Below are 26143 nucleotides of genomic sequence, written 5' to 3'. Positions count from 1 at the left end.
AGCAAGAGCCTGGAACCCGGGGGGGATTCACACCAATCTGCAGACAAGCGACCTTCAGGCAAGGGTTGTGGGGTTTTGCACCCGCAGCTTCCAGGCGGGCAAAGCAGGCGAGCTGGAGCTTGTCAAGGGCATGTATGAAAGTCAGAAATGGGAGAGGTATGGCCTGTGGGGAGGGGACGATGCGGCACTCGCCCGTCCCTGTCACCCGGTGGCCGGAAGTCCCTGCCACTCCCCTCTGCTGCCGCAAGTCTCTTCCCAAGAGGAAAGGGGGGCAGGGGGGCAAGAGAGCCTTGCCCTGCGCTCTCAAGTCCGCTTAGCGTGCAGCATTTCAATCAAGAGGTTGTTGCAGGGGACGTCGCCGCTCAGGTGCTTGTGGTAGAGATATTCCTCCGCTTGCATGCTCAGGGATCGGATGTCGGCCAGGTGCGTCAGAAGCTGGCGGAACTTGTCGGTGGCGTGGGGGTAGTTGCAGAGGGTATATTGCAGCAGAGCGGCATTCACCTTCTCCTGCGCTTCCTTCACCACGCTGGAATTCTCCACAAATTTCACATCTGCAGCAGGGTGGGTGGGGGGAATAAGGGGGGGGGGACACAAGCGGACAAGATGAATTTTAACAGGGAGAAATGTAAAGTGTTGTTGTTGTTCCAGCGTTGCTGTGGCTCATCCGTGTGATTGCCCCCACCCTGTCCTGACCCATGACATATCACACCCCCTCTCCCCCCCACCCTGTCCCGACCCATGATGTATCACGCCCCCTCTTCCCCCCACCCCGGCTTATCCTGTGATTTCCTCCCACCCTGTCCCGACCCATGACGTATCACGCCCCCTCCTCCCCTCACCCCAGGCTCATCCCTGTGACTGGCCCCACCATGTCCGGACCACCTCCTCATGGCACCTCCAGCATGTGTTAGCGCTTTGTTGTTGTTGAGTCCTTTAGTCGTGTCTGATTCTTCATGACCCCCTGGACCATTGAACGCCGGACACTCCTGTCTTCCACTGCCTCCCGCAGTTTCGTCAGACTCGTGTTGGTGGCTTCGAGAACACCGTTCTCCTTCTGCCCTCCATCTTTCCCAACATCAGGGTCTTTTCCAGGGAGTCTTCTCTTCTCATGAGGTGGCCAAAGCATTGGAGCCTCAGCTTCACAATCTCCCCTTCCAGTGAGCCCTCAGGGCTGATTTCCTTCAGAATTGAGAGGTTTGATCTTCTTGCAGTCCATGGGACTCCGAAATACTACACTTGGGCAAAAATAAATAAACAGAAAGGCACAAATACAGGATGGGTGACACCTGGCTTGAGAGCAGTAGATGTGAAAAGGATCTAGGAGTCTTGGTAGACCACCAACTTGACATGAGTCAACAGTGTGATGCAGCAGCTAAAAAAGCCAATGCAATTCTGGGCTGCATCAATAGGAGCATAGCATCTAGATCAAGGGAAGTAATAGTACCACTGTATTCTGCTCTGGTCACACCTCACCTGGAGTACTGTGTCCAGTTCTGGGCACCACAGTTCAAGAAGGATATTGACAAGCTGGAAGGTGTCCAGAAGAGGGCAACCAAAATGGTCAAAGACCTGGAAACGATGCCTTATGAGGAACGGCTTAGGGAGCTGGGCAAGTTTAGCCTGGAGAAGAGAAGGTTATGGGGTGATATGATAGCCATGATCAAATATTTCAAATAATCAAAGGATGTCATATAGAGGAGGGTGAAAGGTTGTTTTCTGCTGCCCAGGGAAGCGGACACGGAGCAATAGATTCAAGCTACAAGAAAGAAGATTCCACTTCAACATTAGGAAGAACTTCCTGACAGTAAGAGCCAGGGCTGGCTCTAGGTAGACCCCCGGCGGTGCAGGGCACCATGGCGCCGGCCCGCCAGGAGGGCGCCACGAGCTGCGCCCACCCGCTGGCCGGCCGGTCCGCCGGTTCGACGCACAGCTGCGCCCACGGCAACTGCGCTGTGCCTGCCCGCCCTCTGCACAGCAGCGCCTGTGGCAGCCACGCGGCGCCCGCCCGCCCACCACACTGGGAAACAGGGCGGGGGGGGGCTGCCGGATGGATCCGTCGCTCCACGGCGCCAGGGGCGCTGAAGACGGTCCTGGTAAGAGCTGTTCGGCAGTGGAATTTGCTGCCAAGGACGGTGGTGGAGTCTCCTTCTTTGGAGGTCTTTAAGCAGAGGCTTGACAGGCATGTGTCAGGAATGCTTTGGTGGTGTTTTCTGCTTGGCAGGGGGTTGGACTGGGGGCACTGTCATACAGTGGTTCCGCTCCTTCCTCCTGGGCCGTGTCCAGAAAGTGGTGGTGGGGGATGAGTGTTCATTTTGGACTCACAGCTGTCCATGGAGGCACAGGTCAATTCAGTGTCCAGGGCAGCTGTCTATCAGCTCCATCTGGTACGCAGGCTGAGACCTGGTACGCAGGGTAGTAGGATGAGACCCTACCTGCCCGCGGACTGTCTCGCCAGAGTGCCGCATGCTCTAGTTATCTCCCGCTTGGACTACTGCAATGCGCTCTATGTGGGGCTACCTTTGAAGGTGACTTGGAAACTACAACTAATCCAGAACCCGCCAGCTAGACTGGTGACTGGGAGCGGCCGCCGAGACCACATAACACCGGTCTTGAAAGATCTACATTGGCTCCCAGTACGTTTCCGAGCACAATTCAAAGTGTTGGTGTTGAACTTTAAAGTCCTAAATGGCCTCGGTCCAGTATACCTGGAGGAGCGTCTCCACCTCCATCATTCTGCCCGGACACTGAGGTCCAGCACCAAGGGCCTTCTGGCGGTTCCCTAGTTGCGAGAAGCCAAGTTGCAGGGAAGTAGGCAGAGGGCCTTCTCGATGGTGACGCCTGCCCTGTGGAACGCCCTCCCAATAGATGTCAAAGAGGAAAACAACTACCAGACTTTTAGAGGCAGACATCTGAAGGCAGCCCTGTTCAGGGAGGCTTTTAATGTTTAATAGATTACTGTGTTTTATTTTTCTGTTGGGAGCCGCCCAGAGTGGCTGGGGAAACCCAGCCAGATGGGCGGGGTATAAATAATATATTATTATTATTATTATTATTATTATTATTATTATTATTATTATTGGACTGGATGGCCCTTGTGGTCTCTTCCAACTCTAAGATTCTATGACACACATTGAATTGGGGTAACCTCTCTTGAACGCAGGGGTTTCCTCCCGGGCGCACACAGAGGCCGCAAGCATGGGAGCTGTCGCTTGCAAAGCTCGCACAAGCCATCGGCTCATATCTGCAAAATGAGCCACAGCAATGCGTGGCAGGGCCAGCTAGTAGTAGTAGTAATAATAATAATAATGATAATAATGATTTATTTGTACCCCACCCATCTGGCTGAGTCTCCCTAGCCACTCTGGGCTGCTCCCAATCAACTATTACAACAATACAGCAAGCTTCCCTAAACAGGGCTGCCTTTAGATGTCTTTTAAAATGGGAAAGCTGCTTCTTTCCTTGACATCTGCTGGGAGGGCATTCCACAGGGCGGGTGCCACTACCGAGAAGGCCCTCTGCCTGGTTCCCTCGCAATGAGGGAACCTCCAGAAGTCCCATGGGAGAGGGACCCTGGTGTCCGGGCTGAACGATGTGGGTGGAGCCTATCCTTCAGGTATACTGGACCGAGGCCGTTTAGGGCTTTCAAGGTCAGCACCAGCACTTTGAATTTTGCTCGGAAACGTACTGGGAGCCAATGTAGGTCTTTCAAGACCGGTGTTATGTGGTCTCAGCGGCCGCTCCCAGTCACCAGTCCAGCTGCCGCATTCTGGATTAATTGCAGTTTCCGGGTCACCTTCAAAGGTAGCCCCACGTAGAGCGCATTGCAGTAGTCCAAGCGGGAGGTAACCAGAGCATGCAGCACTCTGGCGAGACAGTCCGCGGGCAGGTAGGGTCTCATCCTACTACCCTGGACACAGAATGGACCTGTGCCTCCATGGACAGCTGTGAGTCCAAAATGACTCCCCAGCCAGCCTACCAGGTACTAGATAGCACATTGGCCTGATCTAGGTAATGGCTCTTCCTACTTGCGTAAGCTTCCTCTGGCCATCGGACTGACCTTGCCAGCCTTATGCTCTGCAGATCCTTAGCAGTGCATCTCCACGTGGAGGCTATGCAAGATAAATAAACCTGTGCCTTACATTCGGATGTTCCCTAAACAAACCTTCACTTCAAAGCCGCTATCTTGCGCTCCTCTCTAAACACCGGCTGGAGGGATTGGGGTATAATCTGCTTGGCCTTGCCAGGGCTCAGCCGACATGGTAACCGTTATCCAAGGTGGCTGAAGCAGCTTAGCCCAAAGAGCAAGAGGTAAGGAGGTGGAGAGAGACAGGTGTGAAGGGGCGGTGATAAGCACATCCCTCTTAAGCTTCCCACCTGCCTGAAAATTTGCCTGCTCTATGCACACTGCTCTTGGAAACTGGGCATAGAATCATAGAGTTGGAAGAGACCAGAAGGGCCATCCAGTCCAACCCCCTGCCAAGCAGGAAACACCATCAAAGTATTCTTGGTATATGGCTGACAGCAACGCGTGGCTGGGTCAGCTAGTAGAATCATAGAGTTGGAAGAGACCACAAGGCCATCCAGTCCAACCCCCTGCCAAGCAGGAAACACCATCAAAGCATTCTTGACATATGGCTGACAGTAACGCGTGGCCGGGTGAGCTAGTAGAATCATAGAGTTGGAGGAGAGCACAAGGACCATCCAGTCCAACCCCCTGCCAAGCAGGAAACACCATCAAAGCATTACTCAACAGTCCTTCCTAATGTTGAGGTGGAATCTTTTTCTTGTAGCTTGAATCCATTGCCCCATGTCCGCTTCGCAGGAGCAGCAGAAAACAACCTTTCTCCCTCCTCTATATAACATCCTTTGATATCTTTGAACATGGCTATCATATCACCCCATAACCTTCTCTTCTCCAGGCTAAACATACCCAGCTCCCTAAGCCATTCCTCATAAGGCATTGTTTCCAGGCCTTTGACCATTTTGGTTGCTTTCTTCTGGATACGTTCCAGCTTGTCAGTATCCTTCTTGAACTGTGGTGCCCAGAAGTGGACACAGTACTATAGGTGAGGTCTGACCAGAGCAGAAGACAGTGGTACTATTACTTCCCTTGATCTAGATGCTATACTCCTATTGATGCAACCCAGAATTGCATTGGCATTTTTAGATGCTGCACCACACTGCTGACTCATGTCAAGTTGGTGGTCTACCAAGACTCCTAGATCCTTTCCACATGTACTGCTCTCAAGCCAGGTGTCACCCATAATTTCCTTTTTTTTTTGCCCCAGTGCCCAACATTTCTCCCTGTTGAAATTCATCTTGTTTGCTTTGGCCCAGATGTCTAATTTGTTCAGGTGATTAGGAAGTGTGATCCTGTCCTCTGGGGTATTAGCCCCCCCCCCTCCCCATTTGGTGTCATCTGCAAACTTGCTCAGGATGCCCTCAAGCCCATCATTTTACCAGCTTCTTCACAAGAATATCATGGGGCACCTTGTCAAAGGACTTGCAGAAATCAAGAATCTGTTCTCGAAGCTAACAACATGCTCCAAGACTTTGGTCACCTCATGAGAAGAGGGAAAGATGGAGGGCACTAGGAGAAGGGGACAACAGAGGACGAGATGGTTGGACAGTGTTCTCGAAGCCCCCAACATGAGTCTGAACAAACTGCGGGAGGCAGTGGAAGACAGGGGTGCCTGCCTTGCTCTGGTCCATGGGGCCGCGAAGAGTCGGACACGACTAAACGACTCAACAACAATAGCTGGAAACAGCAGGAGGGTAGAGGGTACTCTCTGACGCTTGAGCACCTCACTGGCCACTGCGAGAACTAGCAGGGCCACTGGTCCCATCCTGGCACTGGTCTCATTCAACGTTCCCCTGACCAAGCCGTACGCCTCCTTTCATTTCTGAGTCACTTCTGCGATCATTATGGATTCTCTTCACCTGCAGAACATTCTCGTGATTTTCTCTTTCATGAGAAAGATGGGGGGGCTTAGATCATGCAGATCAAGCCTTCTCTTCCCTAACATCCCCCCACTCACACCCCCCCACTCACCTACCCCCACCCACCCACTTTGAGGTGGCGCAACAATAGAGGGTTCGTCTCGATCAACTCACCTGGTTCGGAGACGGAACCCTATTCAGGCTTTAATTGAATATTTGAATAATCTTTTCATTCCTGCGAGGCGTAAAGAATGCGGTCCAAATAACATCGGCGCCGCGCGCTCCATTGAGAGAGCGGCTTGCAAAGGCTCCGTCCTGCGACAAAAGCGGAGCTGCCGGGACAATTTCTATGCCCTCAAGTGTCCTCGGCATTCAGCGAGGGCTTTTGTCTGCTGATAAATTGCAATCGCTTAAGGGATTTCGGGCGCATAAAAGCCGCTCTTGGCTGGAGAATAGAAGTCACGCGGGCTTGTGTGGAAGTGCGGGGTTCAATCCATTAAGCTTCTATTAAGTCCTTCTGGAGAACAAATGTAACCTGTGGGGCCGCCGCTCATAAATATTGCTGTTCAGAGGAGCCCTAATTTTAATTAAACCTTTTTTACCTGCTCCGGAGGAGGGAAAATCTATGGAGACTCAAATGGCGCCCTTTCCTGCCCCCTCTCGCACGCGCCTCTGTTTGTGTGCAAACACACACACACACAGAGAGAGAGAGAGATGGCAAGTGCAAATTGTGAGCTGGAGGGAGAAAGAGATTCTTTTCTTCAGGGCAAATCCAGCCGGCATATATAAGCGAGGAGTCTGCAGAGGGCACATGGCTTGCAGCGAAATCGGCGCCACGCTCAGAGAAGGGTGTTGGGCACAGAGCATGGGCAGAGGGCAACCTTTTGTTCCTGGTTTCCTCCGGCAAAGGAGAAAAGCTTCCACGTTGCCAGACGGACGTTTTAACGCAATGCGCAAAACGGGAAGGCGGCATGGAGGCGGTGTGTGTGTATCCTTTGCTGTGAAACCATAGAATCATAGAGTTGGAAGAGATCACAAGGGCCATCCAGTCCAACCCCCTGCCAAGCAGGAAACACCATCAAATCAAAGCATTCCTGACATATGGCTGACAGAAACGCGTGGCCGAGTCACTTAGTAGAATCATAGAATCATAGAGTTGGAAGAGACCCCAAGGGCCATCCAGTCCAACCCCCTGCCAAGCAGGAAACACCATCAAAGCATTCCTGACAGATGGCTGTCAAGAGAAACACCGGTTCCTGGAAAGCTACAGGAGGAGAGATTGCGCAATGGGACTCACGTAATGCCTATGGGCTGCCCCCATTGCGGCATCTGTAAGACCAGGGTTCTCGACTCGATGGGCACCCTTTGGCCTGATCCAACTGCAGAGCTTGTCTCATGCTCTGAATAAGATCATCTTACCCGCAATTTGCACACACAGCCCTGCTCCACTGCTGCACACACGAAGGGAGAAGGCGAGACTATAGCGTTGCATTTATGTACATTTGGAAGATTTTGTTACATGGAAGAAAGGATGGAGCTCGCCAGATTGCGAAGGGGTTTACAACCTTAGAAATACTTCTGGTATTCCTGGTTACAAATCCTGCGGCTTGGGACCCTCGTACCTACGGGACCGCCTCTCCCGGTATGCCCTGCAGAGGACCTTAAGGTCCACAGACAACAAGATTCTGGGGATCCCGAGCCATAAGGTGGCTAGACTGGCCTCAACTAGGGCCAGGGCCTTTTCAGTCTTGGTCTCGACTTGGTGGAACACTATTTCACAGGCGACCAGGGCCCTGCGGGATTTGTCACCTTTCCGCAGGGCCTGCAAGACGGAGGGCCTGCAAGACGGAGCTGTTCCGCCTGGACTCAGTGTGACCCTTATGTTTTTCCTCTCATGGTTTGGATTTATGGACTACTTAAAACGAGGCTGCATTTAAAATTTTAATCTTGTATTTTAATTGAAGCTGAGGCTCCAATACTTTGGCCACCTCATGAGAAGAGAAGACTCCCTGGAAAAGACCTGATGTTGGGAAAGATTGAGGGCACAAGGAGAAGGGGACGACAGAGGACGAGATGGTTGGACAGTGTTCTCCAAGCTACCAACATGAGTTTGACCAAACTGCGGGAGGCAGTGGAAGACAGGAGTGCCTGGCGTGCTCTGGTCCATGGGGTCACGAAAAGTCAGACACGACTAAACGACTAAACAACAACAATTTTAATCTGTATTTTAATTAATTGTTTTCTTTTATGTCTTATTGTAATTTTATTGTTGTTAGCCGCCCTAAACCCAGTTTTGACTGGGGAGGGCGGGGTATAAATAAAAAAAAATTATTATTATTATTATTATTATTATTATTATTATTATTATTATTACTACTACTACTACTACTAGCTGGCCCTGCCACGCATTGCTGTGGCTCAGTCTGTTAAATGTTCTGTTGGCCTCAAGCGGCTAAAGAAGCCAAAAGGCGAAACAGGTTGTTTTTCTTCCTGAAAACCCTGTTCTGCTTGCATCTACTTATGAACTTCGCACATCATGGGATCCACATATATTGGGTCGTTTTTGAACATTTGCTGTAATACTTTATTTTGATTTACATGACAGAGCGGTCAAGTGCCACTGCTATTTAGTACATTGTTTACCCCTATGTGGAGATAAATTAGACATTGCACAGTGGTGCCTCACAAGACGAATGCCTCGCGCAATGAAAAACTTGCTAGAGTATTTTTGGATCCCTTCCAGTCGGAATTCAGGCCTCACCATGGGACTGAAACTGCCTTGGTCGCGCTGGTCGAGGATCTCCGGTGGGCTAGGGACAAAGGTGAGAGCTGTTTCCTAGTCCTGCTAGATCTCTCAGCGGCTTTTGACACAATCGACCATAACATCCTTCTGGACCGTCTAGAGGGCTTGGGAGCTACGGGCACTGTCATACAGTGGTTCCGCTCCTTCCTCCTGGGCCATGTTCAGAAAGTGGTGGGGGGGGGATGAGTGTTCAGACCCCTGGGCTCTCACTTGTGGGGTGCCTCAGGGCTCTGTCCTCTCCCCCATGCTTTTTAACATCTACATGCTGCCGCTGGGAGATATCATCAGGGGGTTTGGGCTGGGTGTTCATCAGTATGCGGATGATGCCCAGCTCTACCTCTCTTTCAAATCAGAACCAATGAAGGTGGTGAAGGTCCTGTGTGAGTGCCTGGAGGCGGTTGGAAGATGGATGGCGGCTAACAGATTGAGCTCGAATCCTGATTGTTTGTGGGGGACAGGAGGCGGGCAGGTGTGGAGGACTCCCTGGTCCTGAATGGGGTAACTGTGCCCCTGAAGGACCAGGTGTGCAGCCAGGGAGTCATTCTGGACTCACAGCTGTCCATGGAGGCACAGGTCCATTCTAAAAAGACGCCTGCTTATCGGGAGATAAGCAATGACAAACCTAGACAGCATCTTAAAAAGCGGAGACATCACCTTGCCGACAAAGGTCCGTCTAGTTCAGTGATGGCGAACCTATGACACGCGTGTCAGCACTGACATGCATAGCCATTTTTGGTGACACGCGGCCACATGCAGAGACCTCACTTCCAGCCGGCGGCAGAATGCCGCTGGCCACGCATCTCTGGGGGCCTTGTGGACCTCTGGCGAGGCAAGATGGCGGTCGGCACGGAGCCGCGGAGCTCCTGAAAGTGACCAGCACTGCAGGAGCTGCAGGATGGCCTCCTGAGCCACCGAAACCACCACTGCCCGGACACTGGGGGCCACCAGTGCAGCAACCGGGGAGCTGCCGGACCCCACCCCCACCCTGCGAAGCTGACGGACAGCCTCGAGGCACTCTGGAGGCCGGAGGAGGAAAAAGGAAGCCCCGGCCCTGCTGCCGCCCCTGCAGAAAAGAGGGAGAAAAGAAGGAAAAACAAGGCAAAGGAGAACAGGGGTGTGCTCGCTCCGTTGCCATCTCTGTCGCCCCCACCTCAAGGGAGAGGAGGGGGCCCTTGGAGGATTAAGAAGAACCCCGACCCCAACCTCGCTGCTGCTGCCGCCGCCGCCAGCTCGCCGCCATCCCGGGAAGAGAGAAGAGACCCCCAAGTAAGCTGAAACCCCCTCCCTGTTGCCCCACTCAAGCATAGCCGAGTGAGGGGAGAGGTGGGCTGAAGAGGGCCACGAGGAGGCACAGCCCAACCCAAGCCCACCTCCCAAGCGACAGACCCGTTGGAGGAAGGCCTGAGCCCAGAGTCCCACTGGGAAAGACCTCTTGGTTTTGCCTTATTTTCACCCTTTAATTTTTTTAAAAAAAACTTTAATACTTTTTTTCTCTCCTTTTTCCTTTTCCTTTTTTATACATATTTGTTATTTAAACCAGCGTTTCTCAACTGCTGTTCCGCGGCACACTAGTGTGCCGCGAGACGCTGGCTGGTGTGCCGCGACGTGCGGCGACGAGAAGGGCGATTTGCATTGTCACGTGCCTGGCGGCCGCCAATAAACAACACTGACCCGCCGGAAAGGAAGCCGGCCGGGTCACGACGCGGGGCGAGCGCAGCTCTCAACAGCCACCACCACGGGAGGGTGGTTTTAGACAAACTTAAAGAAGCTGGCTGGATGAGCTCAACCTGAAACTTGCTGAGCAAAGGATTGTGCTGGCAGAGAAATCAGCGGCTTGTGAAGCCTTATTACAGGAGATTGCAACCAACACAGCAATTGGCAAGTGTTTCTCACAGTCATAATTATATAGTCAATATAGGGCGGCACAGAGTTAATTTTTTTTAACTTTTTTAATTGTGGTGTGCCTCGTGATTTTTTTCATGGAACAAGTGTGCCTTGGCCCAAAAAAGGTTGAGAAACACTGATTTAAATTATAAATATTGTGAAATTGTGGTTTTTTTCTCAAAGTGGCACACTACCCAAGTTATGCTCAGTTTTTTGGCGAATTTTGACACACCAAACTCAAAAGGTTGCCCATCACTGGTCTAGTTAAAGCTATCGTTTTCCCAGTCATGATGTATGGAAGTGAGAGCTGGACCATCAAGAAGGCTGATCGCCGAATAATTGATGCTTTTGAATTATGGTGCTGGAGGAGACTCTTGAGAGTCCCATGGACTGTGAGAAGATCAAACCGATCCATTCTTAAGGAAATCAGCCCTGAGTGCTCATTGGAAGGACAGATCCTGAAGCTAAGTCTCCGAGACTTTGGCCACCTCATGAGAAGACAAGACTCCCCTGATGTTGGGAAAGATGGAGGGCATAAGGAGAAGGGGACACCAGAGGATGCGATGGTTGGACAGTGTTCTCAAAGCTACCAACATGAGTCTGACCAAACTACAGGAGGCAGTGGAAGACAGGAGTGCTTGCTGTGCTCTGGTCCATGGGGTCATGAAGAGTCGGACACGGCTAACGGACTCAACAACAACAAAGCGATAACACATGCTGGAGGTGCCATGAAGAGGTGGCCAGGACACGGTGGGGCCAGTCAAAAGGACGAGCCGGGGCGGGGGGGAAGAGGGGGCGGGATACGCCATGGGTCAGGACACAGTTGGGCCAGTCACAGGGATGAGCCGGGGGTGGGGGGAGGAGGGGGCGTGATACGTCATGGGTCGGGACAGGGTGGGGGGAATCACAGGGATAAGCCGGTGGGTGAAGGGAGAGGGGGCGTGATACGTCATGGGTCGGGACAGGGTGGGGGCAATCACATGGATGATGATGAAGAAGAAGAGTTTGGATTTTATATCCCACTTTATCACTCCCCGAAGGAGTCTCAAAGTGGCTAACAATCTCCTTTCTCCTCCTCCACCACCACAAACACTCTGTGAGGTGAGTGGGGCTGAGAGACTTCAGAGAAGTGTGACTAGCCCAAGGTCACCCAGCAGTTGCATGTGGAGGAGTGGAGATGCGAACCCGGTTCCCCAGATTACGAGGCCACCGCTCTTAACCACTACACCACAGTGGCTCTGTGGATGAGCAACGCGTGGCAGGGCCAGCTAGTGTATATAATGAAACTCTGTAAAAACCAGCGACGGAGTTTGAAGCCTCTTACTCGTGAGAAGCCAACAAGCGCCCTTGCAGGGGTGTGGGGTGAGGGGCTGAAGCGCAAAGCTCCCCACGGCAGCCCCTGTTTGCTCTTCCCAGGTGACTCGCTGCCCTCATCCACACCCCTCCACACTTACCAAGGCTGAAGAGGATGAGGAACTTCAAGCAGACAAACTCCTGCCTGTCCACCTGGAGGGAATGCAATCGGAGCACCAGCTCATGGGCCCTCAGCACCAAGCTGTTCAGGATGGATCCCGCCTGCAAGGCAACGGTCGACATGTCCACCTGGAAGAAAGGGGAGGTGGGCAGGGATCAGGACCACCCCAAAAGCACCATCTTGTCAGGGGGAAAGGAGGTTCAAGAGCTGGGCGGCGGCAGGGTAGGGGACGGCCTCCATCAGAAAGACTTTTGAGCAATCAGCTGTGAAGGCTAATAATAATAATAATAATTGGGGGTGGAGGAGGAGTCTGAGGGCCCATTTTACAGACGAAACCACAGTGGGGCCTACAGGGGAGTCTGAAGGGGGACTCTGAGGACCCATTTAACAGACTGAGCCAGAGCAACGCGTGGCAGGGCCAGCTAGTAATAATAATAATAATAATAATTTTTTATTTATACCCCGCCCTCCCCAGTCAAAACCAGGCTTAGGGCGGCGGACACCAGTAAAATGACCAGAAGACGTGAAAGAAAGAAAAGAAATGAATTAAAATACGGGACAGGGTGGGGCTGATCACAGGGATAAGCCCGGGGGTGGGGGGAGGAGGGGGCAGGATACGTCATGGGTTGGGACAGGGTGGGGCCAATCACAGGGATGAGCCCGGGGGAGGAGGGGGCGGGATAGGTCATGGGTCGGGACAGGGTGGGGCCAATCACAGGGATGAGCCCGGGGGGAGGAGGGGGCAGGATAGGTCATGGGTCAGGACAGGGTGGGGCCAATCACAGGGATGAGCCTGGGGGGAGGGGGCGGGACAGGTCATGGCTCGGGACAGGGTGGGGCCAATCACAGGGATGAGCCTGGGGGAGGGGCGGGACAGGTCATGGGTAGGGACAGGGTAGAGCCTATCACAGGAATGAGCCCAGGGGGAGGAGGCGGGATAGGTCATGGGTCGGGACAGGGTGGAGCCTATCACAGGGATGAGCCCAGGGGAGGGGGCGGGACAGGTAATGGGTCGGGACAGGGTGGGGCCAATCACAGGGATGAGCCGGGGGGAGGAGTCTGAGGGCCCATTGAATAGACTAAACCACAGTGGGGCCTACAGGGGAGTCTGAGGGGGACTCTGAGGACCCATTTAACAGACTGAGCCACAGCAATGCATGGCAGGGCCAGCTAGTAATAGTAGTAGTAGTAGTAGTAGTAATGAATTTTTTTTATTTATACCCCGCCCTCCCCAGTCAAAACCGGGCTCAGGGCGGCTGACACCAGTAGAATGACAATAAGACGTAAAAGAAAAAAAGCAATTAATTAAAATACAGGTTAAAATACAATTTAAATACAGATTTTAAACTGGCCCCAGTCAAAACCATAAGGGAGGAAAGACATAGGGGTCCAGGCGGAACAGCTCCGTCTTGCAGGCCCTGTGGAAAGATGTCAAATCCTGCTGGGCCCTGGTCTCCTGTGAGAGAGTGTTCCACCAAGTCGGGGCCAGTACTGAAAAGGCCCTGGCCCTACCGTATGTCTGGGGATCTCCGAAATGTTGTGATTTGTGAACCTTAAGGTCCTCCGTGGGGCATAGCGGGAGAGGTGGTTCAATAGGTACCGTAGGTACCATAAGATAAATATGGTTACATCTGGGTGCTGGCTGTACACAGAAGGATAAGCAATAACGACCAAAGCCTAACCAACGCAGGATGAGTCACAAGTGATGTCTCTTAGCATCCCATAGGCCTTCCTCCCAAATTATTGTGCAGAGAACTGCAAACCAAAGTCTAAACAAGCACAATGGAGTACAGTCATACCTTGGTTTAAGTATGCTTCAGGTTGAGTACTCTGCGGACCCGTCTGGAATGGAGTAATCCACTTTCCATTACTTTCAATGGGAAAGTTCACTTCAGGTTAAGTACGCTTCAGTTTAAGTACTCCACGGACCCGTCTGGAACGGATTAATCCACTTTCCATTACTTTCAATGGGAAAGTTCACTTCAGGTACAGACTTCCAGAACCAATTGTGTACTTAAACCACTGTACCACTGTACTTGCCGATTCTTCTCCCCCCAGCCCCATGTTTACTCCGGTTTCTATCTGCCTCTCCCGTGGGGCAGGGGACCTGTTTTCTCTACGTGGGGCTACCTTTGAAGGTGACCCAGAAACTGCAATTAATCCAGAATGTGGCAGCTAGACTGGTGCCTGGGAGCGGCCGCCGAGACCACATAACATCGGTCTTGAAAGACCTCCATTGGCTCCCAGTATGTTTCTGAGCACAATTCAAAGTGTTGGTGCTGACCTTGAAAGCCCTAAACGGCCTTCAGGGGCATCTCCACCCCCATCATTCTGCTCGGACACTGAGGTCCAGCACTGAGGACCTTCTGGCGGTTCCCTCACTGCGAGAAGCAAAGCTACAGGGAACCAGGCAGAGGGCCTTCTCGGTGGTGGCACCCGAGTCATTCTGGACTCACAGCTGTCCATGGAGGCGCAGGTCCATTCTGTGTCCAGGGGAGCAGGATGAGACCCTACCTACCCGCGGACTGTCTTGCCAGTGGTGCATGCTCTGGTTATCTCTCGCTTGGACTACTGCAATGCGCTCTACGTGGGGCTACCTTTGAAGGTGACCCGGAAACGACAACTAATCCAGAATGCGGCAGCTTGACTGGGGACTGGGAGTGGCCGCCGAGATCACATAACACCGGTCTTGAAATACCTGCATTGGCTCCCAGTACGTTTCCAAGCACAGTTCAAAGTGTTGGTGATGACCTTTAAAGCCCTAAACAGCCTTGGTCCAGTATACCTGAAGGAGCGTCTCCACCCCCATCATTCAGCTCAGACACCAGGGTCCCTCTCCCGTGGGACTTCTGGTGGTTCCCTCGCTGCGAGAAGCCAAGTTGCACAGGGCCTTCTCGGTAGTGGCGCCCGCCCTGTGGAACACCCTCCCACCAGATGTCAAAGCGAAAAACAACTACCAGACTTTTAGAAGACATCTGAAGGCAGCTCTGTTTAGGGAAGTTTTTAATGTGTGTAACATCATAGAGATTGTGATGTTAGGAATCTTATTCTAAATAATACATTGTGTTTTTGCACCATGCTTTGTTGTTATGCGTTACGAATTTATGAATTTATGGACTTATTCCTTTATCATTCATTGGTCTATGTGTTGCCTCTAGTTTCAGAGTTTGCAGCACGGGGGGGGGGGGTTAAATTATTTTTTGCTTTTCTGAACATGGCCATCGTTGCGGGACCCGCAAGCAAGCCTAGCAAGCGCTTTTACCTCCTGGCCGGTCACCAGCAGGATGTTGCGGTCCTTCCCATAATGCACCTGGCGGAAAATGTGGTCAAAGACCAGCAGCTCGCTCCAGCAGTTCTGCAGAAGCTTCATCTGGTCGCCCACCTGGGAGGAGGAGGAGGAAGAGGAGGCAGGAGGAGGAGAGGAGGAGGAGGAGGAGGAAGAGGGAGGAGGAAAAGGAGGAGGAAGAGGAGGAGGAGGAGGAGGAGGGAGGAGGAGGAGAAAAAGAAGAAGAGGAGGAGGACGAGGAGAGGAGGAGGAGAAAAAGAAGAGGAGGAGGAGGAAGGAGGAGGAGGAAGGAGGAGGAGGTGAAAAAGAAGAGGAGGAGGAGGAAGGAGGAGGAGGAGGAGGGAGGAGGAGGAGGTGAAAAAGAAGAGGAGGAGGAGGAGGAGGAGGAGGAGGAGAAGAAGAAGAAGAAGAAGAAGAAGAAGAAGAAGAAAACAGTTGAGAAACTTCCTACAAAGAGGATTAAGAGTTGTTAGTTAAATAAATGAATGAATGAATGAATGAATGAATGAATGAACGAACGAATTTATGGATTTGTATACAATCCTTCATCCGAAAATCTCTTGACAATTTGCAACATAAAACTACAAAATGAGAACACAAAATACATAAAAAGGTAAAGGGACCCCTGATCGTTAGGTCCAGTCGCGGACGACTCTGAGGTTGCGGCGCTCATCTCGTGTTATTGGCCGAGGGAGCCGGCGTACAGCTTCCAGGTCACGTGGCCAGCATTACAAAGCCGCTTCTGGCGAACCAGAGCAGCGCACGGAAACGCTGTTTACCTTCCCGCAGGAGCAGTACCTATTGATCTACTTGCACTTTGACATGCTTTCGAACTGCTAGGTTTTCAGGATTAGGGACCGAGCAACAGGAGCTCACCCCATGGCAGGGATTCGAACTGCCGACCTTTGCCAAAGGTGTCCTGGGCATTGAAGAAACTCGATCTCAGGACGCAAGGGAGAAACGTGCTAAGAGGAAGGCATGCTTGGCAAATCCACACCGTGATCAACTCCCGCCCGGAAACCAATGTCCCCACTGTGGACAGAAAGACGTGTGGATCCAGAATTGGCCTGCACAGTCACTTACGGACCCATTGTTAAAACTGTGTTGATGGATGACAATCTTGCTCGGCTACGAGGGATCGCAGAAGAAGAAGAAGAAGAAGAAGAAGAAGAAGAAGAAGAAGAAGAAGAAGAAGAAGAAGAAGAAGAAGAAGAAGAAGAAGAAGAAGAAGAAGAAGAAGAAGAAGAATGCTTTGTAAATGTGCATTTGTAATAAATAAATATTTTATTTTTAAAAATGAATATTGCTCGAAAAAGTAAGTACTGGAAACAAACGAATTCTTTCAGTTTCCCAAACTCTTCCCCGAGTTCCAGGGCCAGTTTGTGCGGGCAGCTCAGCAATAATAATAATAATAATAATAATAATAATAATAATAGATTATTTATACCCCCCCCCATCTGGCTGGGTTTCCCCAGCCACTCTGGGCGGCTTCCAACAGATATTGAAATACAATAATTTGTTGTTGTTTAGCCGTTTAGTCGTGTCCGACTCTTTGTGACCCCCTTCACCAGAGCATGCCAGGCACTCCTGTCTTCCACTGCCTCCCGCAGTTTGGTCAGACTCATGTTGGTGGCTTCCAGAACACTGTCCAACCATCTCGTCCTCTGTCATCCCCTTCTCCTTGTGCCCTCCATCATTCCCAACATCAGGGTCTTTTCCAGGGAGTCTTCTCTTCTCATGAGGTGGCCAAAGTCTTGGAGCATGTTGGTAGCTTCGAGAACACCGTCCAGCCATCTCGTCTTCTGTCGTCCCCTTCTCCTTGTGTCCTCCATCTTTCCCAACATAAGGGAGTCTAGTCTCACTTCTTCCTTACGAGAGAGATTGAACCTATTTTTGCAAATCAAGAGTATCTTTAATAATAAATACCGGTAGGTAGCCGTGTTGGTCTGACGTAGTCGAAACAAAAAATAATAATAAATTCCTTCCAGTAGCACCTTAGAGACCAACTAAGTTTGTCATTGGTATGAGCTTTTGTGTGCATGCAAATTTCCAAAAGAAAGCATTTGTCAAAATTGAAAGAAAAATAAAACTACTAAGTTGTATTCCTGAAATCAACGCACTCTTCAACGATATTCTCATTTTCCGAGTTTCCCCCTTTTCTTCCCAATGTCTCAAGAAACGAAACTGATTTGTAGGAACCTGATGAGAGACATTGCACATATTTTTGCAAATCAAGAAAACCTTTAATAAGAGAACAAAACAAAACTGGGGGCTTCTCCCTAACAGCCGCTTCCTTCCCCTCTGCATTCCTTCAGGCTGGAGGAGGACGTACTGTGTCCCGGAGGGCAAAATGTATCCAAAGCCGCTTGCTAGGAGACACAGGCCTTTTTGTGTGCAAACAAGGGATGTCGGGCGGGGGATGTTCCCAGTAAGACACAGTGTTGGGAACTGGGCGAGATGCAAGTTGGCCCAGGAAGGGACTCGAGATAAGAAGAGGCCTAGAATCATAGCGTTGGCGGAGACCACGAGGGCCATCAAGTTCAACCCCCTGCCAAGCAGGAAACACCATCAAAGCATTCTTGGCATATGCCTGTCAAGCCTCTGCTTAAAGACCTCCAAAGAAGGAGACTCCACCACACTCCTTGGCAGCAAATTCCACTGCCAAACAGCTCTTACTGTCAGGAAGTTCTTCCTAATGTTTAGGTGGAATCTTCTTTCTTCTAACTTGAATCCATTGCTCCGTGTCCGCTTCTCTGGAGCAGCAGAAAACAACCTTTCTCCCTCCTCTATATGACATCCTTTTATATATTTGAACATGGCTATCATATCACCCCTTAACCTTCTCTTTCCCAGGCTAAACATAGCCAGCTCCCTAAGCTGTTCCTCATAAGGCATCTTTTCCAGGCCTTTGACCATTTTGGTTGCTTTCTTCTGGATACGTTCCAGCTTGTCAGTCTCCTTCTTGAACTGTGGTGCCCAGAACTGGACACAGTACTCCAGGTGAGGTCTGACCAGAGCAGAAGACAGTGGTACTATTACTTCCCTTGATCTAGATGCTATACTCCTATTGATGCAGCCCAGAATTGCACTGGCTTTTTGAGCTGCTGCATCGCACTGTTGACTCATGTCAAGTTGGTGGTTTACCAAGATTCCTCGATCTTTTTCACATGTACTGCTCTCAAGCCAGATGTCTCTCATCCCTTCATTTTTTTTTTGCCCAAGTGGAGTATTTTACATTTCTCCCTGTTACAATTCATATTGTTTGCTTTGGCCCAGTTGTCTAATCTGTTAAGGTCATTTTGAAGTGTGACCCTGTTCTCTGGGGTATCAGCCACCCCTCCCAATTTGGTGTCATCTATGATGACTCTGTGGGATGCAGGTGGCGCTGTGGGTTAAACCACTGAGCCTAGAGCTTGCCGATCAGAAGGTCGGCGGTTCGAATCCCTGCGACGGGGTGAGCTCCCGTTGCTCAGTCCCAGCTCCTGCCCACCTAGCAGTTCGAAAGCACATCAAAGTGCAAGTAGATAAATAGGTACCGCTACAGCGGGAAGGTAAACGGCGTTTCCCTGTGCTGCTCTGGTTCGCCAGAAGCGGCTTTGTCATGTTGGCCACATGACCTGGAAGCTGTACGCCGGCTCCCTCGGCCATTAATGTGAGATGAGCGCTGCAACCCCAGAGTCGGTCACGACTGGACCTAATGGTCAGGGGTCCCTTTACCTTTACCTTTACATGATGACTCTATGATTCTATGAATACAGCCCAGGTGGTTAGGAAGGCCCAACAGAGACTTCATTTCCTTAGGGTCTTGCGGAAGAACCAGGTTGGACGGTAACCGAGGATTTCCTTCTATCAGTCCACGATAGAAAGTGTTCTCTCATACTGCATTACGGTGTGGTATGCTGGGACCCAGGTGGCGCTGTGAGTTAAACCACTGAGCCTAGGGCTTGCTGATCAGAAGGTCGGCGGTTCGAATCCCTGTGACGGGATGAGCTCCCGTTGCTCGGTCCCAGCTCCTGCCAACCTAGCAGTTCGAAAGCACATCAAAATGCAGGTACTGTAGATAAATAGGAACCGCTACAGCGGGAAGGTAAACAGTGTTTCCATGTGCTGCTCTGGTTTGCCAGAAGCAGCTTTGTCATGCTGGCCACATGACCTGGAAGCTAAACGCCGGCTCCCTCGGCCAATAACGCGAGATGAGCGCGCAACCCCAGAGTCGGTCACGACTGGACCTAATGGTCAGGGGTCCCTTTAACTTTACTTTATGCTGGTTTGACAGCCATGGACAGAGAGTCCCTGTGGAGGGGGGTGAAGACAACACACGATATTGTTTGCTGTCCCCTGAATCCGCTAGCTCTCATCGCGGGAGACTGTTGCCTCAGAAGAGCGAGGAACGTTCTCAGGGACGACTCACACCCTGGCCAGCACCCGTGGGGCAGGAGATATAGAAGCAGGATATGCCGCCCTGACAGGTTAAAGAGCAGTTTTTACCCATGGGCCATGAGGCTGCTGAATGGAAGACAGCAACAGTGCCGCTGACGTTTGGAGCTGGTGGTCGTGCGACAGCACCCAGAGCGTAATAAGGACTGAGAGATTGTGGGGTGGGGATGGGGGGCTCACTTAATCTCACTGTAAACAAGTGGCACAGTGACAATAAAGCATTTCTATTCATGGGTCCCAGGGATGAGCCGCAGCAATGTGTGGCCGGGGCCAGCTAGTGTTCTATATTTCTATAAGGATGAGGGGACAGGCTGTGTTACGACTCGGCTAATTGGCCTCTTGACACCACTTCCCAGCGCAATATCCTTCCCCACACCTTCCCCACTTCTCCCGGGGCGGCCAGATTGAAATCAGATTTCACCTCCCCAGATATATCGTTTCATTTCAGGGCTAGTCATTCTGTCAGTCCGGCGCTTGACAAACGAGAGCCTCGGCTGCCAATCCGCGGGCAAGAGTGATGGGCTGGTGTTCTAGCCATGTCAGGCACCGGAGAGTTACACGCTCCGCTCGGCCTTCGGGAGGCAAGACTAATAACCAGCCGGGCCAAGGGAGATTTGAGAGGGGGGTGGCGGCTTCTTGTTTATGGAGGGAGGTGTGTGGCGACCGATAGGTGGGGGCGGGGGCAAAGGTCAGAGCAAACACCCATAAATACCCTCTCTTAAGTGAGCTGAGATGAGATATGTCAAGGCTCGGGGGAAGATTTGCGGGGATGGCTTGTCTGGGCAGGGAGGTGGAATAGATTGATCCTGGAGTTGTCCTGGGTTTGGGCAGTGTTCCGTCCTCTTCCAGTGACAACCTATAATTCAATAAATTGTATAGAGATGGATTTCGGCTGGTGATGGGAGGCTCGAGGGTGGCTCCGAGCAATGGGAATCGTGGCTTGATCTGGGGCAGGCATCCCCAAACTGCAGCCCTCCATATGTTTTGGCCTACAACTCCCATGATCCCTAGCTAACAGTGGTCGGGGAAGATGGGAATTGTAGTCCAAAATATCTGGACTCCTCACCCTTATAGAAATATAAAACACTAGCTGGCCCGGCCAAGCGTTGCTGTGGCTCAACCCTGCGACTGCCTCCACCCTGTCCCGACCCATGAAGTTTGGGGATGCCTGATCTGGGGTGAGGTCTCGTGACTTGAGGCTGGCGCTGCGGGTTAAACCCTAGAGCTTAGGGCTTGCTGATCAGAAGGTCGGCGGTTCGAATCCCCGCCACAGGGTGAGCTCCCGTCGCTCGGTCCCTGCTCCTGCCAACCTAGCAGCTCGAAAACACGTCAAAAGTGCAAGTAGATCAATAGGGGAGGTAAACGGCTTTTCCGTGCGCTGCTCTGGAAACCCAGAAGCAGCTTGGTCATGCTGGCCACATGACCCGAAAGCTGTACGCCGGCTCCCTCAGCCAATAACGCAGGCTTAGCACCGCAACCCCAGAGTCGGTTGCAACTGGACCTAACGGCCAGTGGTCCCTTTAGAATCATAGAGCTGGAAGAGACCACAAGGGCCATCCAGTCCAACCCCCTGCCAAGCAGGAAACACCATCAAAGCATTCCTGACATATGGCTGTCAAGCCTCCGCTTAAAGACCTCCAAAGAAGGAAACTCCACCACACTCCTTGGCAGCAAATTCCACTGCCAAACAGCTCTTACTGTCAGGAAGTGCTTCCTAATGTTGAGGTGGAATCTTCCTTCTTGTAGTTTGAATCCATTGCTCCATGTCCGCTTCTCTGTTGCAGAAGAAAACAACCTTTCTCCCTCCTCTATATGACACCCTTTTATATATTTGAACATGGCTATCATATCACCCCTTCACCTTCTCTTCTCCAGGTGAAACATGCGCAGCTCCCTAAGCCATTACTCATAAGGCATCGTTTCCAGGCCTTTGACCATTTTGGTTGCCCTCTTCTGGACACGTTCCAGCTTGTCAGTATCCTTCTTGAACTGTGGTGCCCAGAAGTGGACACAGTATTCCAGGTGAGGTCTGACCAGAGCGGAATACAGTGGTACTATTACTTCCCTTGATCTAGATGCTATACTCCTATTGATGCAACCCAGAATTGCATTGGCATTTTTAGATGCTGCACCACAGTGCTGACTCATGTCAAGTTGGTGGTCTACCAAGACTCCTAGATCCTTTCCACATGTACTGCTCTCAAGCCAGGTGTCACCCATAATTTCCTTTTTTTTGCCCCAGTGCCCAACATTTCTCCCTGTTGAAATTCATCTTGTTTGCTTTGGCCCAGATGTCTAATTTGTGAAGGTGATTTGGAAGTGTGATCCTGTCCTCTGGCGTATTAGCCACGCCTCTCAAGCCAGGTGTCCCCCATCCTTTCATTCTTTTGCCCAAGTGGAGTATTTTACATTTCTCCTTGTTAAAATTCATCTTGTTTGCTTTGGCCCAGCTGTCTAATCTGTGAAGGTCATTTGGAAGTGTGATCCTGTCCTCTGGCGTATTAGCCACGCCTCCCCATTTGGTGTCATCTGCAAACTTGCTCAGGATGCCCTCAAGACCATCATCCAAGTCCTTGATAAAGATGTTGAATAAGACTGGGCCCAAGACAGAACCCTGTGGCACCCCACTAGTCACTTCTCTCCAGGATGAAGAGGAGCCATTGATGAGCACCCTTTGGGTTCGGTCAGCCAGCCAGTTACAAATCCACTGAATGGTAGCATTGCCTAGACCACATTTTACCAGCTTCTTTACTAGAATATCATGGGGCACCTTGTCAAAGGCCTTGCTGAAGTGAAGAATATCATAGTTACTTCTCTCCAGGAAGAAGAGGAGCCATTGATGAGCACCCTATGGGTTCGGTTTACCTTTAATATCCTTAAGAAGGATATTGAGAAGTTGGAATGGGGGTAGAGGAGGGTGACCAGTGATAACGGCTCTTGAGACCCAAACTTACAATGAATGTTTGAGGGATTTGGTTATGTTTAGTCTGGAGAAGAGAAGACTGAGGTGGCCATCTTCAGATATCTGAAGGGCTGTCACAGGGAAGATAGAGCAGGCATCCCCAAACTTCAGCCCTCCAGATGTTTTGGACTACAATTTCCATCATCCCTGACCACTGGTCCTCTTAGCTAGGGATCATGGGAGTTGTAGGCCAAAACATGTGGAGGGCCGCAGTTTGGGGGTGACTGCTTTACAATGTCAAATTTCTACTTCAATTTTTTTAAAAAAAATGTGACAGCAATGCGTGGCCGGTATATATATCACTTCAGGTTAAGTTTGGGGATGCCTGAGATAGAGCAAGCTGCTCCAGAGGGTAGGAACCAAACTATCAAATTCAAAATAAATAAATTCCTTGCAGTAGCACCTTAGAGACCAACTAAGTTTGCCATCGGTATGAGCTTTCATGTGCAATGCACACTTCTTCAGATACACAAATTCGAGTTACAAGAAAAGAGATTCTGTCTAAACCTTAGGGAAGAACTTTCTGACAGTAAGAGCTATCCAACAGTGGAACAAATTTCCTCAGAAATTTGGTGGCCTATCTCCTTCCTTGGAGGTTTTTAAGCAGAGGTTGGGTGGCCATCTGTCCTGGATTCTTTAGCTGAGATCCCTGCATTGCAGGGGGTTGGACTAGATGGCCCTTGGGGTCCCTTCCAACCCTACAAATCTGTGATTCTAAGTTGGACTAGATAACCCTTGGAGTCCCTTCCAACCCTACAGATCTGTGATTCTGAGGAGGAATTAAAGAACCTTTGAATGAGGGTGAAAGAGGAGAGCGCAAAAGATGGTCTGAAGCTCAACATCAAAACAACCAAGATCATGGCCAATGGTCCCATCACCTCCTGGCAAATAGAAGGGGAAGAAATTGAGGCAGTGAGAGATTTTACTTTCTAGGGTTCCATGATCACAGCAGATGGTGACAGCAGTCACGAAATTAAAAGACGCCTGCTTCTTGGGAGAAAAGCAATGACAAACCTAGACAGCATCTTCAAAATCAGAGACCTCACCTTGCCAACAAAGGTCCATCTAGTTCAAGCTATGGTTTTCCCAGTAGTGATGTATGGAAGCGAGAGCTAGATCATAAAGAAGGCTGATCGCCAAAGAATTGATGCTTTTGAATTGTGATGCTGGAGGAGACACTTGAGAGTCCCCTGGACTGCAAGAAGATAAAACCTATCCATTCTGAAGGAAATCAGCCCTGAGTGCTCACTGGAGGGACAGATCCTGAAGCTGAGGCCCCAAAACTTTGGCCACCTCAGGAGAACGCCAGGCACTCCTGTCTTCCATTGCCTCTCGCAGTTTGGTCAAACTCATGTTAGTCTCTTCGAGAACACTGTCCAACCATCTCGTCCCCTGTCATCCCCTTTTCTTTGTGCCCTCCATCTTTCCCAACATGAGGGAATCTTCTCTTCTCATGAGGTGGCCAAAGTCTTGGAGCATGTAGGTAGCTTCGAGAGCACTGTCCAACCATCTCGTCCTCTGTCATCTCCTTCTCCTTGTGCCCTCCATCTTTCCCAACATCAGGGGATTTTCCTCTTCTCATGAGGTGGCCAAAGTCTTGGAGCATGTTGGTAGCTTCGAGAACACTGTCCAACCATCCCTTCTCCTTCTGCCCTCCATCTTTCCCAGCATCAGGGTCTTTTCCAGGGAGTCTTCTTCTCTCATGAGGTGGCCAAAGTTTTGGAGATTTGGGGCTTGAAGGCAGTTTCTCTGACATACCGCAGGGGCAGATTCATTCCACATATGGTTTGCCTGCGAATCTTCCCTGCAGTAAAGTAGATGACAGTAGGGTAAATGTATTTGTAATTTTGACAAATACTTTGCTGGGGGAAATCTTCTCCCATTGTCTTTTATAGCTGGATGTTTATTCATCTTGCTCACATTGCATTGAAGTTCCACATCCCAAACTCGTTGGCGGATTATTGCTCTTGCTTTTATGTTTAGCCTGGGGAAGAGAAGGTTAAGGGGTGATATGATAGCCATGTTCAAATATATCAAAGGATGTCATATAGAGGAGGGAGAAAGGTTTCCTGCTAGGCAGGGGGTTGGACTGGATGGCCCTTGTGGTCTCTTCCAACTCTATGATTCTATGGTAGCCTGCAGCTATCAAGGCCTGTGGGGAGAATCCCAAGTCTCTTAGCTTTTCGTGCAGTGTGGCTTTCCAGTTGGATTGGTACGGATCCAGGAGGGTTAAGGGTGCCAACCAATTGAACTACATAAAGGACCGAACCCCGCTTCTTGTCCGCAATCTCTTTCTTCGTTTCTCTGCCGTGTTTGTCTTATTGTGGCTGCTCTTGACGTCAGCGCATTCTTGCGGTGGAGAGATTTCGTTTCTACACAAAGTCCAGATCAGGGATTCTGCTGAACAATTCAAATATTTTCCCCAGAAATGCTCGGGAGAAGACGGTTGTGTTTTGGAGAAGGAAATAATTGTGATGTCTACATCTCAGCAAAGGGAGATTAGCAGTGGTCGGGAAAGGACTTTTGCCTGAGAGCGAGATGAGCCTCTCTGTCCGTTCCCAGAAGATTTGGGGCTTGCAGGCACTGGCTGGATCAGGCCAGCAGCCCATTCCCCAGAGTGGCCCACAAAGACCCCGGGGAAGACCACAAGCAGGACGTGCCAATTGGAAGCTCGGCGGTTCGAATCCCTGTGACGGGGCGAGCTCCCGCTGCTCGGTCCCAGCTCCTGCCCACCTAGCAGTTCGAAAACATGTCAAAAGTGCAAGTAGATCAATAGGGGAGGTAAACGGGATTTCTGTGCCCTGCTCTGGTTCGCCAAAAGCGGCTTTGTCATGCCGGCCACATGACCCGGGAGCTGTACGCCAGCTCCCTCGGCCAATAACGTGAGATGAGTGCCGCAACCCCCAGAGTCATCCGCGACTGGATGTAATGGTCAGGGGTCCCTTAAGGCAGGCATCCCCAAACTTTGGCCCTCCAGATGTTTTGGACTACAATTCCCATCATCCCTGACCACTGGCCCTGTTAGCTAGGGATCATGGGAGTTGTAGGCCAAAACATCTGGAGGGCCGCAGGTTGGGAATGCCTGCTTTACAACATCACATTTCTACTTCCATTTTTTCAAAATTGCCACAGCAACGCATGGCCGGGCCAGCTAGTGTGTGTGTATATATACGGTATATATATATATATATCCCCATATAACCCACATAGCAAAACAGAACTTAAAGAGACAAACACATCAAACTAAACTGAACCGAACCAAGGCTGGTCCTGTTAGCTAGGGATCATGGGAGTTGTAGTCTCAAAACATCTGGAGGGCCGGAGGTTGGGGATACCTGACTTTACCTTTATGATAAA

The 26143-nt window shown here is 50.9% G+C and overlaps 1 protein-coding gene across 1 annotated transcript in view; it reads right to left on the bottom strand.

The window, feature by feature from the left end:
- Positions 1-303: 303 nt before the first annotated feature.
- The window catches only part of NR5A1 (nuclear receptor subfamily 5 group A member 1), a 43833-nt gene continuing 17993 nt past the window's right edge, over positions 304-26143 (bottom strand). The window contains exons 4-6 of the mRNA XM_060270249.1: positions 15364-15483; positions 12082-12229; positions 304-551 (exon numbers count right to left, since the gene is read on the bottom strand). Coding sequence (XP_060126232.1) covers positions 304-551; positions 12082-12229; positions 15364-15483 — 516 coding nt within the window. The remainder of the gene's footprint in view (positions 552-12081; positions 12230-15363; positions 15484-26143) is intronic.

The sequence above is a fragment of the Zootoca vivipara genome, chromosome Z2, assembly GCF_965207765.1.
Source record: "Zootoca vivipara chromosome Z2, rZooViv2.hap1.1, whole genome shotgun sequence".
Lineage (NCBI taxonomy): Eukaryota > Metazoa > Chordata > Lepidosauria > Squamata > Lacertidae > Zootoca > Zootoca vivipara.
This window is presented reverse-complemented; position numbering and strand designations above follow the sequence as displayed.